The sequence below is a fragment of the Vanessa tameamea genome, chromosome 18 (genome assembly GCF_037043105.1).
Source record: "Vanessa tameamea isolate UH-Manoa-2023 chromosome 18, ilVanTame1 primary haplotype, whole genome shotgun sequence".
Lineage (NCBI taxonomy): Eukaryota > Metazoa > Arthropoda > Insecta > Lepidoptera > Nymphalidae > Vanessa > Vanessa tameamea.
Window position 1 is genome coordinate 483660 of NC_087326.1, and position 23008 is coordinate 506667.

General features: G+C 33.6%; 2 protein-coding genes across 2 annotated transcripts; both read right to left on the reverse strand.

Moving 5' to 3' along the window:
* Positions 1–5041: 5041 nt before the first annotated feature.
* Positions 5042–11950, reverse strand: LOC113401031 (esterase FE4-like). Its single transcript, XM_026640740.2, has 3 exons — positions 11638–11950; positions 8561–9849; positions 5042–5271 (listed from the first exon to the last, which is right to left on the reverse strand). Exons 1-3 carry the CDS (start codon positions 11806–11808, stop codon positions 5064–5066), a joined length of 1668 nt encoding a protein of 555 aa, XP_026496525.2. The 5' UTR covers positions 11809–11950; the 3' UTR covers positions 5042–5063.
* Positions 11951–17294: 5344 nt separating this feature from the next.
* Positions 17295–20623, reverse strand: LOC113401030 (acetylcholinesterase-like). Its single transcript, XM_026640739.2, has 3 exons — positions 20370–20623; positions 18421–19694; positions 17295–17688 (listed from the first exon to the last, which is right to left on the reverse strand). Exons 1-3 carry the CDS (start codon positions 20538–20540, stop codon positions 17517–17519), a joined length of 1617 nt encoding a protein of 538 aa, XP_026496524.2. The 5' UTR covers positions 20541–20623; the 3' UTR covers positions 17295–17516.
* Positions 20624–23008: the final 2385 nt, after the last annotated feature.

Sequence of the window (23008 nt, forward strand, 5' to 3'; positions counted from 1 at the left end):
TTCCCACAGACTAACTCTACTATAGTCAGTTATAAAGTTGTTAATTTGTTAATTTGCCGAGTCGCTGACCATGAATAGCTGACAGTGCTGATGTCGTAACTACCCTCACGTTGTTCCTTGTTTGTATAATGTCGTTCAGGGTTGTTTAATTATCTTTGCCTATTTAACTACGGAAACTAAGAGATTTTGCCCTGATAGTAACCTCTTGGAGCCTGTATGCTTTAGCTGATTTTAAATATTTTATATACAAAAAAGCTTATCAATAAAACGAGATCCTAATGGGGCGATAACCATTTTATCATTAATTCATAGCAAATTCGAAATCAAGCAAAATCAGTGGAGATCGTCAAGTTTTGAACCCGAGATTTACGAGTACGATGTGTTCTATCCACTGAGCAATCTCATCTATTAAATAATTTACGAAATCAAATCAAAATATGCTCTATTCAAGGAAGGCTTTTTACAAGATCATTTAAGTTGATGCTATCACCGGTCCATTATGTGGATTTGATAAGGAAGAACTGGTAAGAAACTCACTAGTGTATTTATTATTTTTATTTATAGATTTTCGAAACACCATCGATATTTATATTACTCAAATAAGTTTATAAATAATACAAACAAGTTATAATCTGTTACGATAAAAATAACAAAACTTAACGTCAGCCGTTTGTTTTAACTGAAATAATAATATTAAGTATCTCGCAAACTACAAAAGCGCAATTACATTTACGATTTTCCCTTATTTCACTCGTTTTCAGTTCAAATATTTTATTTCGTAAGTTCAAACGCTCGAGGCGTCCAAGTTTTTGCTATAAGCGCAGTTGACAGACAAACAGCCGTCAGCGGCCAACTTGTTACTTTGTATCGCTTTTTAACTTCCTGCTTATCGAGATTTTTTGTTGGAAGAATTGCCTTTTGACGTATCAAAGACTTGTTATCTAGACACGCGGTAGCCTGTCAGCCAAGTTCAAGTAACAGAACTGGCGAGCAGCACCGTGTGTAATATTACACGAACCATTTGGAGCCTCTTTTTACGTCCTCATAACTCAAAAATTCGCGAGATACATATGTGTTCCAAATTTCATAAACGCATCTCAAACAGTTATTTTGATATTAACGTCTAAAAATCGTCATTTTTATCACTGACTGACCTATAGATCAAAACTATAACCGACTTCCAGGTGACCTAGAAAGTTGAAATTTGGCATGCAGGTGATAATTAGGCCAATACAAAGGAAAAAATCTGAAACTGGTAATTTTTTATCATTTTATGATAATTTTTCATTTTATTGGGTCTATTAGGAACACTTATATATATTTAGTTCCTGGAATAACTATAAAAAAAATGATGTAAGAACCAGCAATCAAAACTTATGACAGCCGGTCTTAATGTGGATTTTAAGGTCTTCACGTCAATATTTAACGAGTTGAATACCACCCTTAATTTTTTTAAATCCAAATATTTCAGTTTTAGTACTTATGAGTATAGTCGACTTTCGTATTTATTACGTTATAACTGGCATTTAGCGTACATCAATGGTGCAAAATCATTATACTTTAAAAAATAATAATAATAGGCATTTCGGTATAAAGAGCGCGACGCGACGCCGGAACAGCGGGATAGGAGCGTTGCGATAAAACCTTGACGCGGACGTGTCGGAGCGAGTGGCAACCGCGCTCATAAGAATTATTCCAATGCCTTCCGATGGGAGCTGCCTAGTTTATTTGATTGCATATTCTTTGTTTGAGTATACTAGTATACAACAAAAAAATAGGTTTCGTGAGACTGTAGTAGAGTATGTATATCGTAACTGGGATGATTTAAGTTTGTACTCTAGCGCTACAAACGGGGATCCTTATTGCTTGGAAGAATAGTATCGAGCAAGCATGCTGATGTCAGCAAAGGACTGGTGAATGGGTCCAATGGAAAAATAGAGAAGGTACATTGGGACGTGGATAACAGCAATAGCGCACGTAAAACAACAATTCAATTTAAACATAATTTAGGCTATAATATAATTCGTATATGAGAACTAGCCAAGACAGACCTTAGGCTACAATATATTATCCTAAGTTATAAGAAGAAATGATATTTTATGTAGTTATAAATAAATTTCAGGACGGACCATTGAACTTGGCACCCATTTAGATCTCACTTCTTTTATCGTTGAAGTCAACAACCAAGGTGTATATCATAATACGTATTGGACTTGGCTCTCATTTTTACATTTATGTTTTTGATGGGATAACAACATTTAATAGAGAGACTGAAGCTGCGTTAGATGACACAAATGACTATTGTTTTTCATTACGAAATGGATCTTTGACGTTCGTAAATTTATTGTTAATTATTTAATGTTCTTTTGATAATTACATTATATAATATACTATTTAAATTACAAAAATAAACTGATTACATCGTACACTCAAATTAAACGCTCAAGAAATATATAAAATATTTTAATTTCGTTTTATAATTGTTACTAAGTATTTTAATATTATTAAGCATTTTATTTCCTTAATAAAATTCAATGTAATTAATAAATCTCATTCATTCATTCAATATATAATGTGGTACGATTAAAGAGCATGTAATTTATGTATTAATAAAATGATACTTAAAAAACTTTTTATTTAATTATACCAAATTCATGATTAATTTTAATACTTAATTATATATTTATTCTTTTCTTTATTTATTTATCAAGGGCCTCTCCATAGAGTAATGGCCTTTATTTTTATCCACGTAGTTCGGTCACTAGCTTTAGAGTCCAATCTCGTATCTCTACTATCAAAATTTTAGTGACTCATCTCTGAGTTATAAGAAGATACAAGTTCTAAGAATAATTCTTCAGTTATTCTCCCCTACTTATTACACAATATCTATACTTTTCCCCTTTCAATTAATCAATCGTGATCTGAAATTCCGGTACGTTACAACGGCCAGATATTGTATATGAACTATTATTATGGTTAGTAGTTCAAATATGTCACTGATGTTTAAATGAACCAATTATTCTTTACAATTGGCGCCTTCTAGTATACATTAGATTAACATTATCGAGTAATTGTGTTTCACAAGCTCGCAATCAGTCCAATTGGAAACAATCCTGTTTGAGAGAGTCAAAAGCAATGAGATCAGATTAGTACGTTTTGCTTAATTTTTAAACCGATAATTGGTTTCAACTGACTTTTTACTAATTTTATTGAATACTAGCTTTATTCAAGTCCAGATTGAGCAGATTGCAACGCAAGTCTTGACTGATAAACTTTAAATATGAGAAGAGTCGTCGAAAGAACTAAGTGGAGTTTTTTACACAATTGTTGTAAGGAATAATACTCATTTTTTTTTACTTAAAAGTTTTTGCTTATATCAAGTTAAAGCGTAGGTCTTGCGCCTGGACTCTTTGTGATTGTGTGGGATTTCACGTTTCATTGAATTTAGAGAGAGAATATGGACAGTGCACTTGAGTTTCAGTCACACACTTGCACACTATTGCATCTCTCATTTAATTGGTGGTAGGGCTTTGTGCAAGCCCGTCTGGGTAGGTACCACCCACTCATCAAATATTCTACCGCCAAATAACAGTACTCTATATTGTTGTGTTCCGGTTAGATGGGTGAGTGAGCCAGTGTAATCACAGGCAATAGGGACATAACATCTTAGTTCCCAAGGTTGGTGGCGCATAGGTGATGTAAGGAATGGTTAATATTTCTTACAGCGCCTTTGTCTATGGGCGGTGGTGACCACTTAACATCAGGTGGCCCATGGCTCGTCCGCCAACTAATGCCATAAAAAAAAGAAGGAGATCATTTTCCAAATTTTTGGATGGGTAGGCTTATGAGTGTGCTGTTGTTTAACAATCGTAAATCTGATCCCTTTATAAAGCCTGTATAAAGGGCCAGGTTAAGAGGCCTTAGGCAAGAAAGCTGTGGAGGCCCCTAATACTTAGTGGCCTCTACAGCTTTATTTGGCGTCATTTTAAAATCAATTTCTGTCAGTTGTGTTAAACAATAGTTTTTTGCTTGGCAAATTAAATGGATATATTATATAGGTAACATATATATGTATATGTAACAATATATTGTATGTATTGAAAATGTCAACTTATTGGAATTATGTTTTTTTTATTATGTAATTATTTGGGGCTCTCTTAGGGAACTCTGAAGCTGTTGCCCCTAATGCCTCGTCCTAAATCCGTTTCTGAAAGAGAGAGTCAGAATCAGAGTTTCTGACTTGTATAGATGAAAACTACATCTACTCGTACCTAGTACTACACTAACGTGATACTTACGAATCCTATTTATCAAGGATAAAAAAAAAATATTTATCTTTAAAGATATATAAACCGGAAAAACCTCAATAAGTTACAAATATACTTTAACGGAAGTCTTTAAGTGAATTTCCTAAAATAGAGCAAGCTTTTACTTTAACTTTGAGATGTTGCTATAACATTATACTAAATAAATAATTTCATCTGTGCTCATTTCCAATTGTATGGTATATTGTATTGGTTTTTATTAATTATTATTTATAAATATTGTATAATAGTTAAAGAAATGTATTAGACATCTCAACTGTAGTCATTGATTATGTTTAATTTACATTTTTAATACATATTGTGTAACGTAATTGTGCAAGGTGAGACTACCTGTAAACAGAAGAACATTTTCCAAGATAATTTTGAAATGTATTTTTTTTTTTTAAATTGATCTTCTATCTACTGTTGGTTGTCTAACTAAAAATGAAATAAATTTGTATTATATCAATTATGCATAATATTAAATGTTTATACAAAATATACATTTAATAAAATCAATGTTTTAAGTTTATTCATTTTTATTTATTATTTTTTTATTTGGGAATTAAACAGTTATAATTTCAATGAATAAAATAGTAAAAACAAATATAAGAAAAACATAAAACAATTAACTAGAACTTATCCTTGAAATTATTATAATAAAGTAATATGTAGCTTCCTCATTCGCGTGTTAAACGTGTTATAGTTCAAATAGAAGTAAAATGAGTACGCATGTCATTCTTAGAATGGTTTTATTTATTAAAACATATCACTTTTGCTTTTATTACTAAACCCGTAATTCTTTCTTCTATATTTAGTATACATGTTGTTCCAAAAGCTCATGGTGTTCTCATCCCACATGGGCGCGGTGGTGAGCCGACTGTCTATGATGAGAGCTATGGGATTCGATGCTCGACTCGGCCGCCACCGCACTGGAAGGAGGCTCGTGATCTTTGGCGTGGGGTCACTAGAAAAATCAAATGATTAATTAAAAATAGTTAAAACATGTAAATGTCCCTCTATTGGGCTAAGGTCTCCTCTTATCCCGGGAGATGTTTTGGAGTTCATTCCATCGTGCTGTTCCAATGCGTGTTGGTTTGATACACACGTGGTAAATTTTATACGACACATGCAACCTGATTGTGCATCGTGATATTTTCCTCCACCGCCGAGAAAGAATTGAATTATAAACTCGCCCGGGTTTGAACCCACAATGGTGAATCAGAGCCTGTTCACGGTTACTGTTTACTGTAATTTAAAAATAACTTTATTTTAAATTAATTTAATTTGATATTGTTCTTAGTGATATATACATTTTCAATAAAGATTATCAAAAGAATAATAATTATTTTCGGTTAACATTTGGCGACGATATCTCATTCACATAGAACAAACAAATATAGGGACCTTCTTCTTTTTTAAATCGGCTCAAAATAAAATAAAGTCACATTTTCACCGTTACGTGATTTACGTTTCCTGAACGAAACGTGTCCATTGTAGACTATTTTATCTGTTCCCTCTTTTGAAAATAGAACATTTCTAAACCGCGCACAACTATGGCCGACCGACCACATTTCGTGATTTCATACACAAATTAATTTTGCATTCATCCCATCCAGCGCTACGGGCGTAAATAAATTTGTCAATATAATAACACGGACGTGAGTGGCATACTAATTTGGATTTTTGACGACGAATATTTATTTACGCGACGAGTTGTTTAAATTTTCGTTCGATTGTAAGCTTACTTTTCGCGGTAGGCATAATCATTTCGTACCTTTGATCTAATATATGAAATGTCGTATGGTCATAAAAGTGGTTTACTTTAGATTAACATGGTACTTGATATTTCAATCCTACATCAATTTCAAACAATATTTATACAAATGAGTACTAATTACAACTTATTTCAACAAGTTGTTTTTGTAAGATGTTTCAAATTAATTACGTATATCGGAGAATATGCTGATTTAAATGTTCCTCAAGTGCAGGAAATTAAGAAGTTTTAATTTTATTTAGTGTTCATTTGAGGTATAATATGTATAACGTAAGACGTAGGGCGACGTTTATATTTGTGTGTGTTCTTAATTTGGAGACAGAAAGGATAATACATTGTTTGTGTATGCTCCAGAAGATCAATATTATAATATATCATCGAATTTTATTTTATATTTATATTATAAAATAATCCGATTTTGAAATTTCACTGAATTACTTCTACTCAGTGTTTCAGACGAGATGTGACCATGTTTATGATGACAAAGGTATATCATATGTACTCTATATTTATTCAGTAGGCATATTGAATGTCGGGTATCTACTGTTAATAGATAGTTTGAGAATGGGTTTTAGTATACCGTGGTTAAGATATAACCATTAATAAAGATTATTATTCAATTGTTATGTTTTATTTTAAGAAAATATAGTTTTATTTTCTCGTGACGTCCACGTTGTTATATTCTATCCTCTCGCTTTCCTGCAATCTGTGGGAGTGATTTCATTGAAGGACGGAAGTGTGTAACAGGAAGCCGGGAAACGCGCGCTATTTGATTTTAGCAATGAGCACGCGTTGCCGTTGACCGTCAAATGGTACCAACCTATTTTCTGAGAGAATATAATTTTACCGTTGCTTATTACCAAGGTAAAATGACAGATAATTCATACCATTCTTCATTCATTCCGCTATACCTGATTAATCAATATGAGTGGCCTTCGTGTTTATATGATTATATCTATTCGTGCAAAATCTCGCATTAACCTCGTTAGACCAGTTTATGATTAGACATATGTATGGATATTACCAGAGCTGCCTCTTAACGTCAAGTTTTATTAACATACGAGCTGCCCGTCCCGACTTCGTTCAGGTGAAATAAGATTTTTATTTATGTCCCGATCGGTCACATATCGGGTCTAATCTAAACCTTCCTGACACTTCAAGTACACGTAAAATAAGTCATCAAAATGGATGCTTCCGTTTAGCAGGAGCTCAGTAATACTTGGTCACGATACCGATACGATTTATAGCGATCTCGTGACGCCCGCGGAAGAGTCTGAGAAGTACCGCTGATTTGTCAGTGGGTCTTATGTTTACGAGGGCGCGCTAGGCGTCCTATATACAGGTGTATGTGGCACTCGCTTCATTTGGATGAAGATCGAGCGAGAAAAAATATTTCAGTGATACATAAACATATAGAAGATTTATATATAAAGATATGACGAAACAACTTCTTAAAATATATTTACATTTTGTTCGGATTGTAATGTGGAAATAAAAACGTTGAAAACGTAAATCAAAATAATAGCATAGATGCACTACACACAGGAACAACACTGCGTAGAATAAATTGTTTAAGAAATCAAAACACGGTGACTATTTTAGTGCTTTGATTTGTTTTTCATTTCGAGATCGTGTATTCACAGGGGAAACAAAATTCCATGTGTTCATGATTTATACCGCAATTATTTTATAATTGAAACGCCAAAGAAGCGATTATTGCCAAGGTGTTATTATCTATAAAGTGGTATGTTTTATTGCAATCAGAAACAGTTCTATCAAAATATTTACTTACTACATAGTAACTCCGTTACCGATTATGTAAACGGATAACGTACAAGCTACTGACAAATTGACCTGTATGTACCTGTTACGACGATACGACGGGTTGGGCGTCAACATTTCAAGAAAAATCTATAATGGATTCATCAAAATTTCATTTTGTTATATGGTTTTTTGCTGTAGTTATGACATTACAGTTCCACCGAAATATGTGCCCATAAACAGATGAATAATTATGTCCTGAATATTTACGAGAGCTTGAATTTATTTTCATTAAATTATTTATGTAAAGATTGTGGATTTAAGCGCGGACAAGCACCGAATTATAATCTGCTTAATTTTGTATAATTCATCTTGTGCTCGGCGGTGAACGAAAAATTTCAAGGAAACCTGGATATGTTAGATGAAGTTCTTCCAAATGTGTATATAACGTAAATTAGAATAAGTGCCAAACTTTTTCTTCGAGAGAAGAGACCTTTTCCCAGCAGTAAGACATTTATTGGTTTGCTTTAATAGCGCAATGGCGTCCGGCCTAGCTCTGTAAAAAGTCACAGGTTCGATCCTTCCCCCTTGGTCCATTGGCGTCCCCACTCTTAGCACAGGCATAATTGGAGGGGACTTTTTTAAATAAAAAATCGATATCCCTGGAATTTTTTAAATGGAAAAAATATGGGAACTGTCAAAAATCAAATAAACTTACCTATATTTAGCAAAGTTTGTCCAAAGCGTCACCATCCGTTTTATCATATCCATTTCAAATAATCTAGTTGGCAATGGAAAAGTGTGAGGTTTGAACAAATAAAACAGTTCATCCGCGTGAGACGCACCTGGCTTAAACATGAAACCAGATATAATCTTTGGCATATTAATGTATCCATTATATTTAAAGAGGTAATAATAAATTGGCTGATCTGTTGTCTTGGCATATAACGTGGATTCTAGAGCCGTTGGATATTTTATGTAAACATCAGATATTAAATCGACTAAGTTCATTATAGGGTCATCGTTTGTTGGTGTAAAATATCTGTCTAGAACAGCCTTAACTGTAACATTTTTAGTTATCTCAGACGGGAATATTAAATCACTCTGGAATATATCGTCCAGGTTCACTTCTTCGTCAACATTCTTTATGCTGTTCCCGTGGGTCGTACCAGTAAAATATATACCTTCATTATCGTTATAACCAATGATTATAGGCATTTTTGTATAGTTACCAGCTTTCAATATTTCGCTTGGATATTTTGTAATAACGGACTCGACGCCCGGTATATCCTTTTCAACACACGGTACGAATAACGTTTCAGCTGTTACAAGCTTTTTTCGCTTCGAATATTTAATAGCAGATATTAATTCGCTGATTGACTTAGTTGATAAAACTTTGTAAATTTCATGAGGATTGCTTCCCGAATAACCAAATTCTTGCGCTATTGTTCTGGCTGTTTTAATAGGGTCATGCTGGATTGCCCAAGGAGCTATCGTTGCACCGCTCTGTAATATGGCTCTGTGAAACAATCCTCTGGCTGCCTGTGATAGAATGAGATAAGAAGTCGACACAGATCCGGCACTCTCACCAAACAAAGTTACATTGTTAGGGTCACCTCCAAATGCAGCGATATTTTTTTGAATCCACCTCAAAGCTGCTATTTGGTCTTTTAGACCTGCATTTCCAGGTGCTTCTTTTATACCAAGACAGAGGAATCCTTCTACGTTCAGCCTGTAGTTAATACCGACGAAAATTACATCTTGCTCGACAATGAAGTCTGGACCATAAATAAATGCTGAACCAGTTCCCTCTAAGAAGCATCCACCATGAATAAATACCATTACAGGGAGTGGTTTTCTTGGGGATATTGTAGCTGGCGTATATACATTTAATTTTAGACAATCTTCATCACCTAAAATGATCGGACCGAACATTTTTTGTGGGCATCGGACATTTTCGTTGATAGCTTCGAAGATGCCATCCCATTTTGGTGGCGGCAATGGAGCCTGAAATCATGGAACGGTACTTTAAAACTCGATCATCGTGTTTATCTTTTCTGAAAAGATATATAATTAAATTGTAAATAACAAAAGATGTACAGATTTAATTTTAAGTTAAAATTGATATGAACATTTGAGGTGTAATAAAGATCCGTTCTTACGTGCAGAATATAAGATGAGTTATTATCGAAGACTGCAGGTTCAAATACTAGTTTTTATATGGTTCATTTATGTTTATAAATGATCTCGATGTTAGTAAGCCAGTTACACGAGGAAATCTGCATGTGTCTCACGAAATCATCCATCCCTGTATTTACCAACTCGTAATGATGCATTGTGGTAGAATAAGCTCCAAAATCTTCTCCTCAAGAGGTCAAGTCTTGGCTAAGCAGTGGCACATTTACTGCTTATTACTTCTGTTGCGTTCAGGCCCTGTGTTGACGTTTACTAGTTACGTTACTAAAAGTAGTCCAATTTACTCAAGTAGTTTACCAACCTGAGAGATCTGCGTTATGAGAGCTGATCTGAGATTACACTTCACGTGAGATCGTATTAATCTATGAATAATAATAGTTACTCCACGCGGGTTGCAGTGACTGCCCATGTAGGTAGTGTCATACGACATGGTCTACAACCTTTTTTAAAACCTAGTGATTAAATTATCCTTGATCTTTCTCAATAATCAGCCTATCGAACGTAAAATGCTTTTTTTTTTAAATACTTTTCCAAATTTATAATATTAGGTTATACCTATTAATATTATGTATCAAATATTTAAAATATAAAATTTAGCAGTGTCTCGTAAAACAAAACTTTTTAGAGGGCAAGTACTCGCATAGATGTACGAAGAACCTTCATTACTGGCAGTCGTGACATTTTCCTTGACTTCATTTTACCTACTTTACTTGGACGCTTACAAACTGCAGACGCAGGAAAAATGTTACAAACGAAACACGTGACACGTTCAGATATTTTTACTCTCGTTGCAGGCTAGACTGAGTAGCACGATAACATAGCCAATTCATTGGCTATTGTATTGGCTAATATTATATCCATTGAAAAATTACGATTGAAATAAATTGCATTTTGACTATAAATTTACAAAAAGAAAAATTTTAGTATTATTTATTGTTACAATGAGTAGTATTCGTAAGATCTTTTTTATTTTCCCTATATATATCGAAACTTCATTTTCAAATCTTACAAAATGATTGGGTTTGTCTTAAAGAATTTGTCAAAGAATTAATAATTTAGAAACGAATGATTTACGAAATCGGGTAAACGTTGTAGGGTCATTTGAATTACGTACATACAGACACTATATACTAAAGTGCTATATATATTTGACAAGACCGCGCCTATTAAATCGACAAGGACGTATGATCGAATAATAGTACGTCTTTGCCGTCGTCTTTTGTATATTCCACCACGCTGCTCCAATGCGGGTTGGTGGAATACACATGTGGCAGAATTTCGTTGAAATTAGACACAGGCAGGTTTCCTTACATTACATTTGGATTTTATTATAATACTTTATCTTTAAATTTTAATTTCTGATTAAATGACCTCAAAATGAAACCTAAGTAGGTTTTTTTTGTAATTTTTTTTATTGTTTACAATTTTCAACATTACAAAAACAGCTAAGGCAATTATATTTTCCAAGGTACGATGAATGATATGAAATAGAAGACTAATATTTTTGTAATTAAAAATGTCGATGGAGTTGACAACCTGCCAAATTTTTGGATTGGTATTAGTGGACCATAAAATTGTTTATATACTAAAACAGTGTACCTGAAACCTGTTCTTCTCAGTGACAGTAGCGTACGGTATTCCAAAATACTGATAAATCCTGCCATTATCACTCACTCGCCCCCTCACTAGACCGCTCCCCACTTTCACTAGCGGCGTCGGCTCTTTCACCACATTCGCCAAGAACAGCGACAGTAGCGCCACATACTTCATGCTATCATTTACATTAACCGTTCGTTTAGTAAGTCATAATAACAAAATACATTAAAGCTGTATTTTAAATACTCTTTAATTGCGTCGTTTATTTTAATATGTTATTGTATAACACGATTCACGTTCGATTGGACAGAGCAGCACAATGTTACTATGCACCGTGTGTTGCTCGTTGGTACGTTGTACGAACTATCAGCAAAGCGATTATAAGGAAAATCATATATTTTTTACATAAAGGCCTAATTATACAAGTCAATGTCGATTGTTATTAATGCCAATATATATTTTAAGCGTATTCACACACGAAACGTACAAGTGTTCTAGTAGTTCTAGTAATGAGGTTCAATTAGCTCCAACTATTTCCAACAATTTTGTATAACGCTGTATATGATAACAGATAATTCAATAGTGATATTACAATGGAAAATTCTGATACACTTATAACATCTTATATTTATCACATTAAAAGGAATATATTGTATATATTGTTTATAATATTTCAGTCCTTTTTTTATGTATCCGAGCAAGATTTTTAAAAGTCGATAAATTTTTCTTTACAATGTTTACTGCAGTTTAATTTATAACGCGACTAGACATGTGTGGATGTGCCTTTATAGGTTATCAATAATTGACCTGATGTGTGTATTGTGTTACATGTATATATACAATGTACATATAGTTATTTGTGTATTGTTATTCTTAAATGAATACTGTTATATTGTAATATGTTAACTACAATGATAGATCAATGAGGTCATTGTTAATTGTTTGTGAAAGTAAGTAACAATAATTTTTGTAAATCAGAATACACTTTAAGATAAAACTATAAATAAAGTTTTATATTAAGTATTTATTTACCGACTGAGATGGAAGAGATTAGCAATTATATATATTGACAATGGATGAAATGTTATCCATTCCTTTCACTGTCAATGCCCCGCCAAATTTGAGATGTAAGATGTTAAGTTTGGCCAATAATTACACTGGCTCACTTTGGCTCAGTTATGCTTGACTGTAGAATGTTATTGATATAAGCGGGTACTGCTTATCTCAGATAGGCTTGCACAAAATCTTATCAACAGTAGTACAAAGCCTGGAAAAGGTAGAATATCTTTTGCGCGTTTTTAATATGTTGTATATTATTTGCTGTGAATATGAAATGATGTGAATATTATAAATTAAATGATAACCCAGTAGAAAAACGTTAGTTAATAAACTTTAAAATAACGTTAGGTAAATATGATATTTTTTGCAGTAATTTTGCCGGCAAACAAGCTGCGCAAGCGTTGCTCCATGTAATGGAACGGTTGTTTTTTACTTTTTCAAAATTAAATTGTGTTACATTTAATTTAACGATTTTTTAAATTGTTTTTTACTTTCATAATTCATTTTAGAATACAACCGCAAGTGACAGACACAGAGATGTTCATGTACCTGTTGATAAGAGAGAGATTGGATTAGTTACCTCAAAAACTCGTAATCGAACCTGTATTCAATAATCATTTCCGGTACTATATTTGGTATACCTTTTGTTTCGCCGGATGTTTCGACAGAGACCCCTGCTGTGGTCACGAGCTGACTAAAACATAGGGGAAAAGATTTAAAAAGCGGTATCGCGGTAAATTGTGAAGGTATAAGTTCTTCAATTGTTTTCATTAAATCCATAATTTTAACTTAATTCTTAACAGATATCGAAACTTATGATCGTTTGCTTCAGCTAGTCTAAGTTGAGAAATGTTTGCCTTGATGATTGGATTGATTGGCTAACCGTCCGACTTGCCGAGACGGATACATTTCCTTCGAGTTACGTTAATTTTATTTGCAGTGATGTACCACAAGTGTCGTTATGTTTTGGTGTGAAATTAGACCTTAATACGTACGTAAACGTTCGTCTTTTATTTTCATTTCAGTATACGTGTGTATACATGCTCTATCAGTTGAGCGTGTGCGGTGAAATGTTCAAATGTGTGCGTGTGTAAACATAAACGACATATATTAGCAAGCTGTTACACAAGTGCATAAGTTACGTTTAGCAATGCATTGGCAATATCAGATGACTAATTAGAATATGAAGTCAGTCATGTTTTTGTTATTTTTTTTTACACAAAAGGAAGGCCGACAAAGCTTTGTGCTAGCCCGTCTGGGTAGGCACCACCCACTCATCAGATATTCTACCGCCAAACAACAGTACTCAGTATTTTTGTGTTCCGGTTTAAAGGGTGAGTGAGCCAGTGTAACTACAGGCACAGGAGACAACATCTTAGTTCCTGAGGTTGGTGGCGCATTGGCGATGTAAGGAATGGTTAATATTTCTTACTGCGCCATTGTCTATGGGCGGTGGTGACCACAAAAAGACCTAATACGATGGCAGATGGACACTTACCGCAATATACATTGAAAGAAGTTACTTATACTTATTACTCAGTAGAAACGCTGTTGTGGAATTGAAGATATTATGATCCTTGTGCTTGTAAATACACTGGCTCACTGGCCCTTTAAATACAAGAATAATTTATAAATATTTGTGTTCGTTATCATTGCCCTTATTCAAGGTTATAAGTTCATAGTCAACGTCTGTTTTAATAATCTAGTATCGATTAAACAATACTTGCCGTCAATATGTTATTTCTATGTAAAATACACAAGTTCAGGGTACATTTTACAAGTTTAGTTTTAGAATATAAACGATTATTATAATAGTTAAAACAAGGTCAATAGGTACGTTACACTTTACCCATAATAAATGTTGATGATACGCATGTTTTTAAATGATTTTAAACTAATGACGTGCGGTGGAAATGACTGCCGGTAATGACCTTTGGTAATTACGATAGTAGGAACAGTTTCACAATGACGTTTTTTTTTACGAATGTGACGGGTAATTTTTTAAAAAGTACATAAATTACTTACTTACTCTTCAATGACTAGAATTGTTTATAAATAAATTAGAATATAAATTTAAAACGATCATTAAAAGTACCAGTATAATGTGGATTTGAGATTTTGCTATTTAATAAAATCAGGGGAGTTGTTATTTAGTAGCAAAATTTCGTTCAGATGTAAAGTGGTGATAGTTATATATCTTTTTTTTTTATATGAAAGGTGGCAAACGAGCTGGAGCCTCACCTGATGGAAAGTGACTGCCGCCGCCCACGGACATCTACAACACCGGGGTGCTTGCAGTTGCCGGCCTTTAAGGAAGGAGTACGCTGTTTTCTTGAAGGTTTCCAAGTCGTATCGGTTCGGAAAAACCGCCGGCGAAAGCTGGTAATAATATATAATGGTGGTACCAAAACTTAGTACTTCTACAGCCAAAAATTACTACATATTTTTTCCGGTTTGATGAGTCAGTGAGCTAGTGAGTAGGCACAAGTAACACAACATTAATGTCTTTGGTGAACGAATTAATTATTATCATGGTCATGGTCAGTGGTAATATATATGTTGATAGCTGGACAACCTTTAAGAAATATTATTTTTATAGGGTTTTGTCCAAGTCTGTCAAGGTTACTTATTTACCCCTCTACACATCAGATATTTTGTCGCTAAAAAGCAGTAGATACTTAGAATTTTTGGGTTTAGGTTTTAAGAGTGAGTAAGCCAGTATAACCACAGGCACAAGACATAAAATCTTTGTTCCCTGGTTGGTGGCACAGCAATCTAAGGAGAGGTTCAATTTCCTACAGCGTCAATGTTGTCTTACAGTGGCAATGGGGTCTAAATATCACTGGGCCACCGGTTTACCGGTCCATACACCGATTTTATAAAAAACCCATATATTTTACAATAAGAGATTAATCAGAGTCAAGCCTTATTAAGGCCAAGATATTACTTGTCAATCTAAATCTCCTAATTATGTACTAATCAGATACGTGTTATCTTGACTTATCCAAAGAACTAATTAACAAGAAAGTCACGAAGAAGAAACAACAAAGTTAATTTATATTTCGAACGAGGAATTTGCATGTATTAAAGGAATTTTGTTTTGTGTTTTATGCCTCACTGTCAGACGTCGATGCTGTGTACATAATTTTTCTATTCTCATTTGAGATTCTTTTTTACTTACAAGAGGTAGGTGGGTTGGCAAATTGGCCACCAACGCACGTATTTAATGACGAGGTAGGAAATATTTGCAACTAGCTGTGCCCCACTATAGGCCTATCACAGAAACTTCTAACCCCAATTTTACCCCCTAAGGGATAGAGTTACGTGAAATCCGTATATTTTATATCCGTATATTCTTTAAGGAACCTACCTGCCAAATTTCAAGTTTGTAGGTGCGAGAGTTTCTGAGATTTCGTGATTAATCAGTGAGTGGTATTTCGCCTTATATACGTAGATTAACTTCATCGCGCTAACTTTAAAAAGTAAGCAGTCACGTCCCTTGTGCCTTGTTGTGAAATTACACTGACTCACTCAAACTTTACGTGTGTAATAAAGATATTTAATATACATAAATATTATATAATTAATCACAATTTGGTTTACTTTTGATAGTACTTTTAAACAAGATTGTAAGTCGGATACCAAACCAATCAACGTCTGTTTGATAATTACAAAGATATAAAAACAATCAAAGCGAGTTGCCAACGTCGTCTGATCTTGGCCTCTTTGAAAACAATGCAGCATCAACTTGAAAGGAATTATTAATGAGAAATATTTGCTACGACTAGATATATATATTATTGGTGTTCAATTAGACGCCGTAAATTGAAATACGTTTAATTATGAACAAAATAAAACGATTGCCCAAAAATAAATAAAAATAGAATTCGAAAAAAAAAAGTTAAGTATCGTTAGTTATTTTTAGGTCCGATGGTAGATTTTTGGCAAAACAAGATTGATGACAATCAATAAGGATATTTTATCCTATAAAAATATTCAAGATCCGAGTATACTGATGCTCGTGTTGAGTAACATACATATATGGGACGACATCTCTATAGAACACACTTTAAATCAACCAAATCGGTCATGCCATTTCCGATAAATCACTGAAAATATAATTATTATTTTAATATGTTAATAAAAAGTATATCATATAAAAAATATGTATCAAAACTAAATAAATATTGTGCATGAATATTTATAAAAAAATATTATAAGTATATATTACGACGTTTTTAATAACTATTTGAAAACCTATATGAGTGTCATAATTTAACTGAATATCATGTGGTTATTTGTCTGTTTAATTTGGTAATAAATAAAAATGTATATTATTAAAACACTGGACGTTTCTTGTTTTCTTTTACAAACAAACAATATTATGTAATGTAATTTGCTGTAATGTCTGTTGACAAAAAATAAACGAAATTCGAACTGAAATACGATACAGAGACGTAAGTACGTGGACTGGAAAATGGGATACTTGATGTTACCTAGACACCAGACATTTACGCTGTAAGAAATAGTTGCCATATCTTTCATCACACGTTGACGTTCAAGACGTTGTCTCTCGTGGTTTAATATGACGTATTGAAATGTTTATATAAATAAAATACAAAAGTTACTTTATTTACTTAATCACAACAGTAATCAAGTTGTAATTAACAATCTGTGTCTTAACCCTCGGTTCCATTACCTAATATAGAAAATTCTCCAACAATGTAACACATTTTTGTTCCGATCACACCTTTATGATTACATATATTACGTAAAATGAAATAAATAAATTCTTAAAATAAAGTCTTTTAGATCTATTAATTTTACTTCTTTCTTCTAAATTTGGAGTAAGTTTTATTCCAAAATAACAATTTCTCGTCGTCCCATAGCGGTTCGCTTGAGAACTTTCTGTCAATGACCAGTAAATGGGGGTCGTTTTTGTCAACTGGGAGCCATTTCATTGGTAACTCTTGGGTTATAGCAGGTGATGGGTCTCTGAAACGTAATTGGGTATGCATTAATAATGAATTGTGTAAAATACTACTATTATAAATATGAGATATGATGTTAACGTAAAAGCAACAGTTCGACTTAAGCGTCTTCTCAAGGAGAAGGATTGAAGCGTCATCACGCGCCTCTAGTGCGGGTTGTTGTAGGCACATGTTACAGATATTCAAGCGACAACGAAATGAATTAAAAATACAACATAAGGACATCCTAATTCAGTGGAGCTTGTCCGGATATAAAAACCTATAATTTTCAGTGAAGATTGACGTGCACGCGGGCTTTTTTGGGCATATATTAGTGATTTTTTGGTTTTGTAGATATGTATAATGAAAAATGAGCCATTTGATAGTAATGTTCACCACCGCACATAGACATTGGTACAGTTAGATAAAAGAGATTTCTTATACTGTCAATATAACACCAACCATTGTAACTACGATGCTATGCCTTGTAATAATTAATGCTTGTAATAATTAAACTAATTCTCTCATATTCCAAACGAGAAAGCAGTTATTTAAAGATTTGATATTTGGTGTTTGATAAGTTGTAGAGTGGGTAGTACCTTCCCAGAAAGATTGACACTAGCTAACATAGTCGATGGTACATCTTGGAAATCACAAGATGCTATCATGCCTTTTAAGGAAAATATTGAATGAACAAATTGCCTTTAATATAACAATTCCTCAGCAGTAGAACTTCTTATATTAAACAAGATCTTACCCATATTTAGCGAAATTCGTCCACAATGTCGTGATCTTATTAATTGTGTCCATTTCAAAGAACGATTGCACTAACGTCACTTTCACCTTAAACATATAAAAGAGATCATCGGCGTGGGTGGCGCCGGGATACTTCCAAAATTTAATTAGCATTTTGATTATGTTCATCCATCCATCATAGCTGAGTTTGTACGCATAAACAGGGTGTTTATTACTTTTAGCAAGCATTTCAGTTGTTATAGTTACGGGATATATAATACCAGAGTCACCTTCGAATTCTGATAATCTTAGTAACATATCGTCTGAATTATTGGTATCGTTGTAAATCTTTTGAAGTTGTTGTGCTATTTTTACTTTATCATCGTGTAATAAGAATTCTAGATCTCTGGGCATTGCGCTGTAGAAATTGAATTTACTTTTTGTAGTATCGTTTTCCTTACCAACAAACATATAGCCTTCGGCGTTATTATAACCCATAATAATAGGAACTTTATTGTACATCTCCTTGGATATCAAGTTAAATGGTACGTCACTAATAAATTGTTCTTCATTTGGTATTTTCTTTTCTACACACGGTACGAAGATATTCTCTGATAGCACGACATCACCTTCAAGTCTCGGTATTCGCGTGCTAAGTAATTCTTCAGCTGATTTACTTTGAAATAATTCATACAATTGATGAGGATCTTCAAAGTTGTAACCCATTTGTTTCGCAAATTCTCTTGCCGTTTTCATAGGCTCAAATTGTAAACTCCAAGGTGACATTGCTGAGCCGCTTTGCATGATTGCTCTTTGGAAGAGTCCTTTGGATAATGGTGAAATAATATGGTAAAGCACAGATGCTGACCCAGCACTTTCACCGAATAATGTTACCTTATCGGGATCACCACCAAAAGCTCTAATATTTCTTTTAACCCACAGTAACGCCTGCACTTGGTCTTTCAACCCTACGTTTCCAGGAGCATCTTCAATACCTAGGCATAGAAATCCTAATACTTCAAGTCTATAATTAAATGTAACTAGAATAACATCGTGTTTTATTAAATAATCCGGTCCATATAGAAATGGAGAACCGGAGCCGTCTCTGAAACCACCGCCATGAATATAAACCATTACAGGTCGAAGTTTATTAGCTGGTTGGGCGGGTGTGTAAACGTTTAGCGTGAGGCAGTTTTCCTGTCCCAAAATCAAAGATTTTGAGAATCTTTGTGAACACCTAATGTGTTCCTCGATGGCTTCTAATGTGCCCTCCCATTGTGGACTCGGACGAGAACTCTGAAAAAAACATCATTGGCTTGATTACAATGTTGTTGCGTATATTTAGTTTTAAAAGTTATTGACGATAAATACATTTGTTTTATATTGATGTTGCTCGTCGGATGTTAAGGGATTGATTACCTTTGCTCGTGAACACTAACTAGATACCGTGTAAGTGTGTAGTTTTAATATGTTAGAAAATAATCAATTACAAAAGAGTTCGTTTATGATTTGGTGTATAAGATGTTCGTGTATTCGTGAATCTAAAAAATAGTCTATTCAGCGTTTTGTTTCTTGATTATGTTCTTCGTTAGCTTCGCCGATTATAATATCTCTTTTTTATTCAATTGGTTACATTATGAAGGTGACCTCATATAAAAAACACGCATTCATTTGAACAGCTCCTTTATTATGCGGTTATTAAAATTGTTTATCACAGAACGATAAAAAATGTCTGCATGTAAACTTCCAGCAAAAATATATTCACTTTTATACAATAATTTATTAGATATTTTTGTAGTTGGTGTTTGGTGTAGGATCTAAAAGCAAGGTTCTTTAGTCATGAATAAATACGATTTTTATTTATTTTATTATTGTATTTAAAAAATAGCACTGTGAAGTGTTCTATATAAACAATGTCAAATCTCGGATACATATTTGCATATATTAATTCGTTTTATTGAGATATCTAACCTGGAATCTTAGTTCGTAAGAAGCGTACGGTATTCCCAGGTAACTTATATGTGTTCCATCAGCTGCCATTGACCCGCGCACTAGACCACTGCGCACGCGCACCGGTAACGTTGGCTGCCGTACCAGTCGGCCTGCCCATAGCGACCATAATACAATCCAGTAATACTTCATAGCACTAATATTACAAAAGTAAACACTGTTTTTTCACAACAACTAATATTTCGAACGTTAGTAGCATAATACCTACTTATACTACTGTGACGACATATACACTCTCGAAATTTTTATATCATAAAACACCAAAACAAGTTCAATTTATTTATCATTCATATTCAAACTCCCAAATGACACTGCTGGATGTTTAATTACAATCAAAGTTTAAATATTTAAATCATGTAGACGACACGTCTTTCGCCGGTATACGACAGACAGAAGTCAACGGAACAGTCAGCGTACGTTACAAGCAACCGACATTACAAACTCGACTACTGGCTTAACCAGTGCTATTTAAATCGTAACCTTATCGCGACGCAATAAGGTTCGAAACGTAAGTAGTAGGTTAGCGTAGCTGTATTTATCTTTGCATGAAGAAGTGGATTTTACAAGCGATTATAACGCTGGAGAAACAGCCAAGACTATATTATTACTGTTTATAAGGAAGTATACGCGGATTTAAACATTATGCCTATAGGATTATAGTTTAGTTTTGTTTAGTTCGATTGAACTGGATTAATGTTATGCGATTGAGTTAGTTTTTTTGCTATATTATATTGGAATGATGTACTTTGTTTCATAATGCAGCAACGTTGACTGTTTGTAATGTTTGACATATATGATTAACTTTTAACTTTGTCATAATAAATAGTAATAAAATGAGGATGGAACGCGCCGAATATTATAAAGTCATTGAATTATTATTATAAAGTCATTCTGTTATATATATGTATTAACGTATTATAAAAAATCCGTCGTTTCTCACTACCGCTAGTTTGTATTCGCTTATGACTTTGTATTTGCTTTTTTTGCTTCAGAATCAAGTTACGCGCGCTCTGCTTTTTGTTTTATAATCTGAGTTGTAACCGCTGCCGATAATTAAGCGTTTTGGGACGCGCCTTCGTAAGTAACTATACCAATAAAATGGAAAAATAAAATATTTAATTTTACAGTTAAAACACGTTTGATACGTCGACTGTTGAAGAAGCAACCGGTTTGGTGCGATCGAGATCCACGAGGTCCGTGTTGGATATCAGCGATGGCAGAGCGACGAGAAACAAATCATGACGGCGTAGAATTATCACAGGAATGCTACCAGCATTTTCCCATTGAATCGCAATTCCGATCCTCCGGGCAAAATGAACCAGCTTTCCTGACACATTTGGTGTACTAAATTTTACAATTTTTGTTTATTTTTTATTAGTTTGCCTTAGGTTATTTACGCTAAACCAGTGTACTATATCAGAGATAGCATTGTTTAAATCGTCATACTGTAGCTGTTATCTTTTAATTTTAAAAACTAAAGAAGTATCATCAGAAGTTCGGTAACAAGAAGAAGTACGCTTTAGCTATTTCCGCGGCGGCTCGAATTCTTAAAATTGTTTCTCTGATATGACCAGCGCGTAAAACTAAACTATTATTGTTAACCTGTAAAACTTATCATATGTAAAAAATATATAAAATAATATACCGATTTGTCGTCTGTATCGCACTGAGCGATCGTTCGTTTGCTTTTAAGCATATCATTAGATAATTAGATGGATTAGAGTACACTATACTATGTGCACACCGTGAACTAGTTTTTACGATTTATCTACTGCACGAAATTCAGTCAAAAACCAGTTGACTGTCGACTGTCGATTGCGGGTTCAAAATCACGCAAGTACCACTGAATTTCCATAATTAATTCGTGTTTGCAATTAATATCATGATTAGAATTGATCTTGTGAAAACATACAAGTGTCTAATATCATATAAATTAAGACTAAGTGTATACAGGAACCGGAGTAGCGTGGTGGAATTAGCTCAACCCTTCTCCTCAAAGAGAGTAGACATTTAACGGCAATTACTTTTTTTGAGTTGGAAATGAACTTATGTCTCAATTTACAGCATCGTAGTAAAACCACAGCCTAAACATATGTTCAATATAATTTTTCAACCATAAACTAGAGTATGAGAACCGGTTAAAATATAAAATCTGTATAAAATGTTTAGCTAAACACCTGATACTTATTTTATTATTACTATTTTAATACCGTTAGGCGGAGCCACCTGATGGTAATTGTCCTTAAATCACCAATGTGCCACTAACCTTGGGAGACGAAAGTTTACGTCCCTCGTGACAATACTAAGAGATGCTGTCAGGCGGTAGAATATTTGATTAGTGATGATAGTGATTAGGTATAGACAAATTAAAAAAAAGCCACTACAATTAAATTTTAAATAATTTTCATTTGTTTACAAACATTATTTTCAAACAAATTGTAGCGATAGAGCCATAAGTTAGTTAGGCGCCATTGGATAACCACTCTCACTTAGTAGTATATAAGATTCAGATCAATAGCAAATCAGAAAATGGTATTTAAGGGGACTACATGAGCTAAATGCAAGTTTTATAATGCAAAAAAGTATATGATCCAATGCAG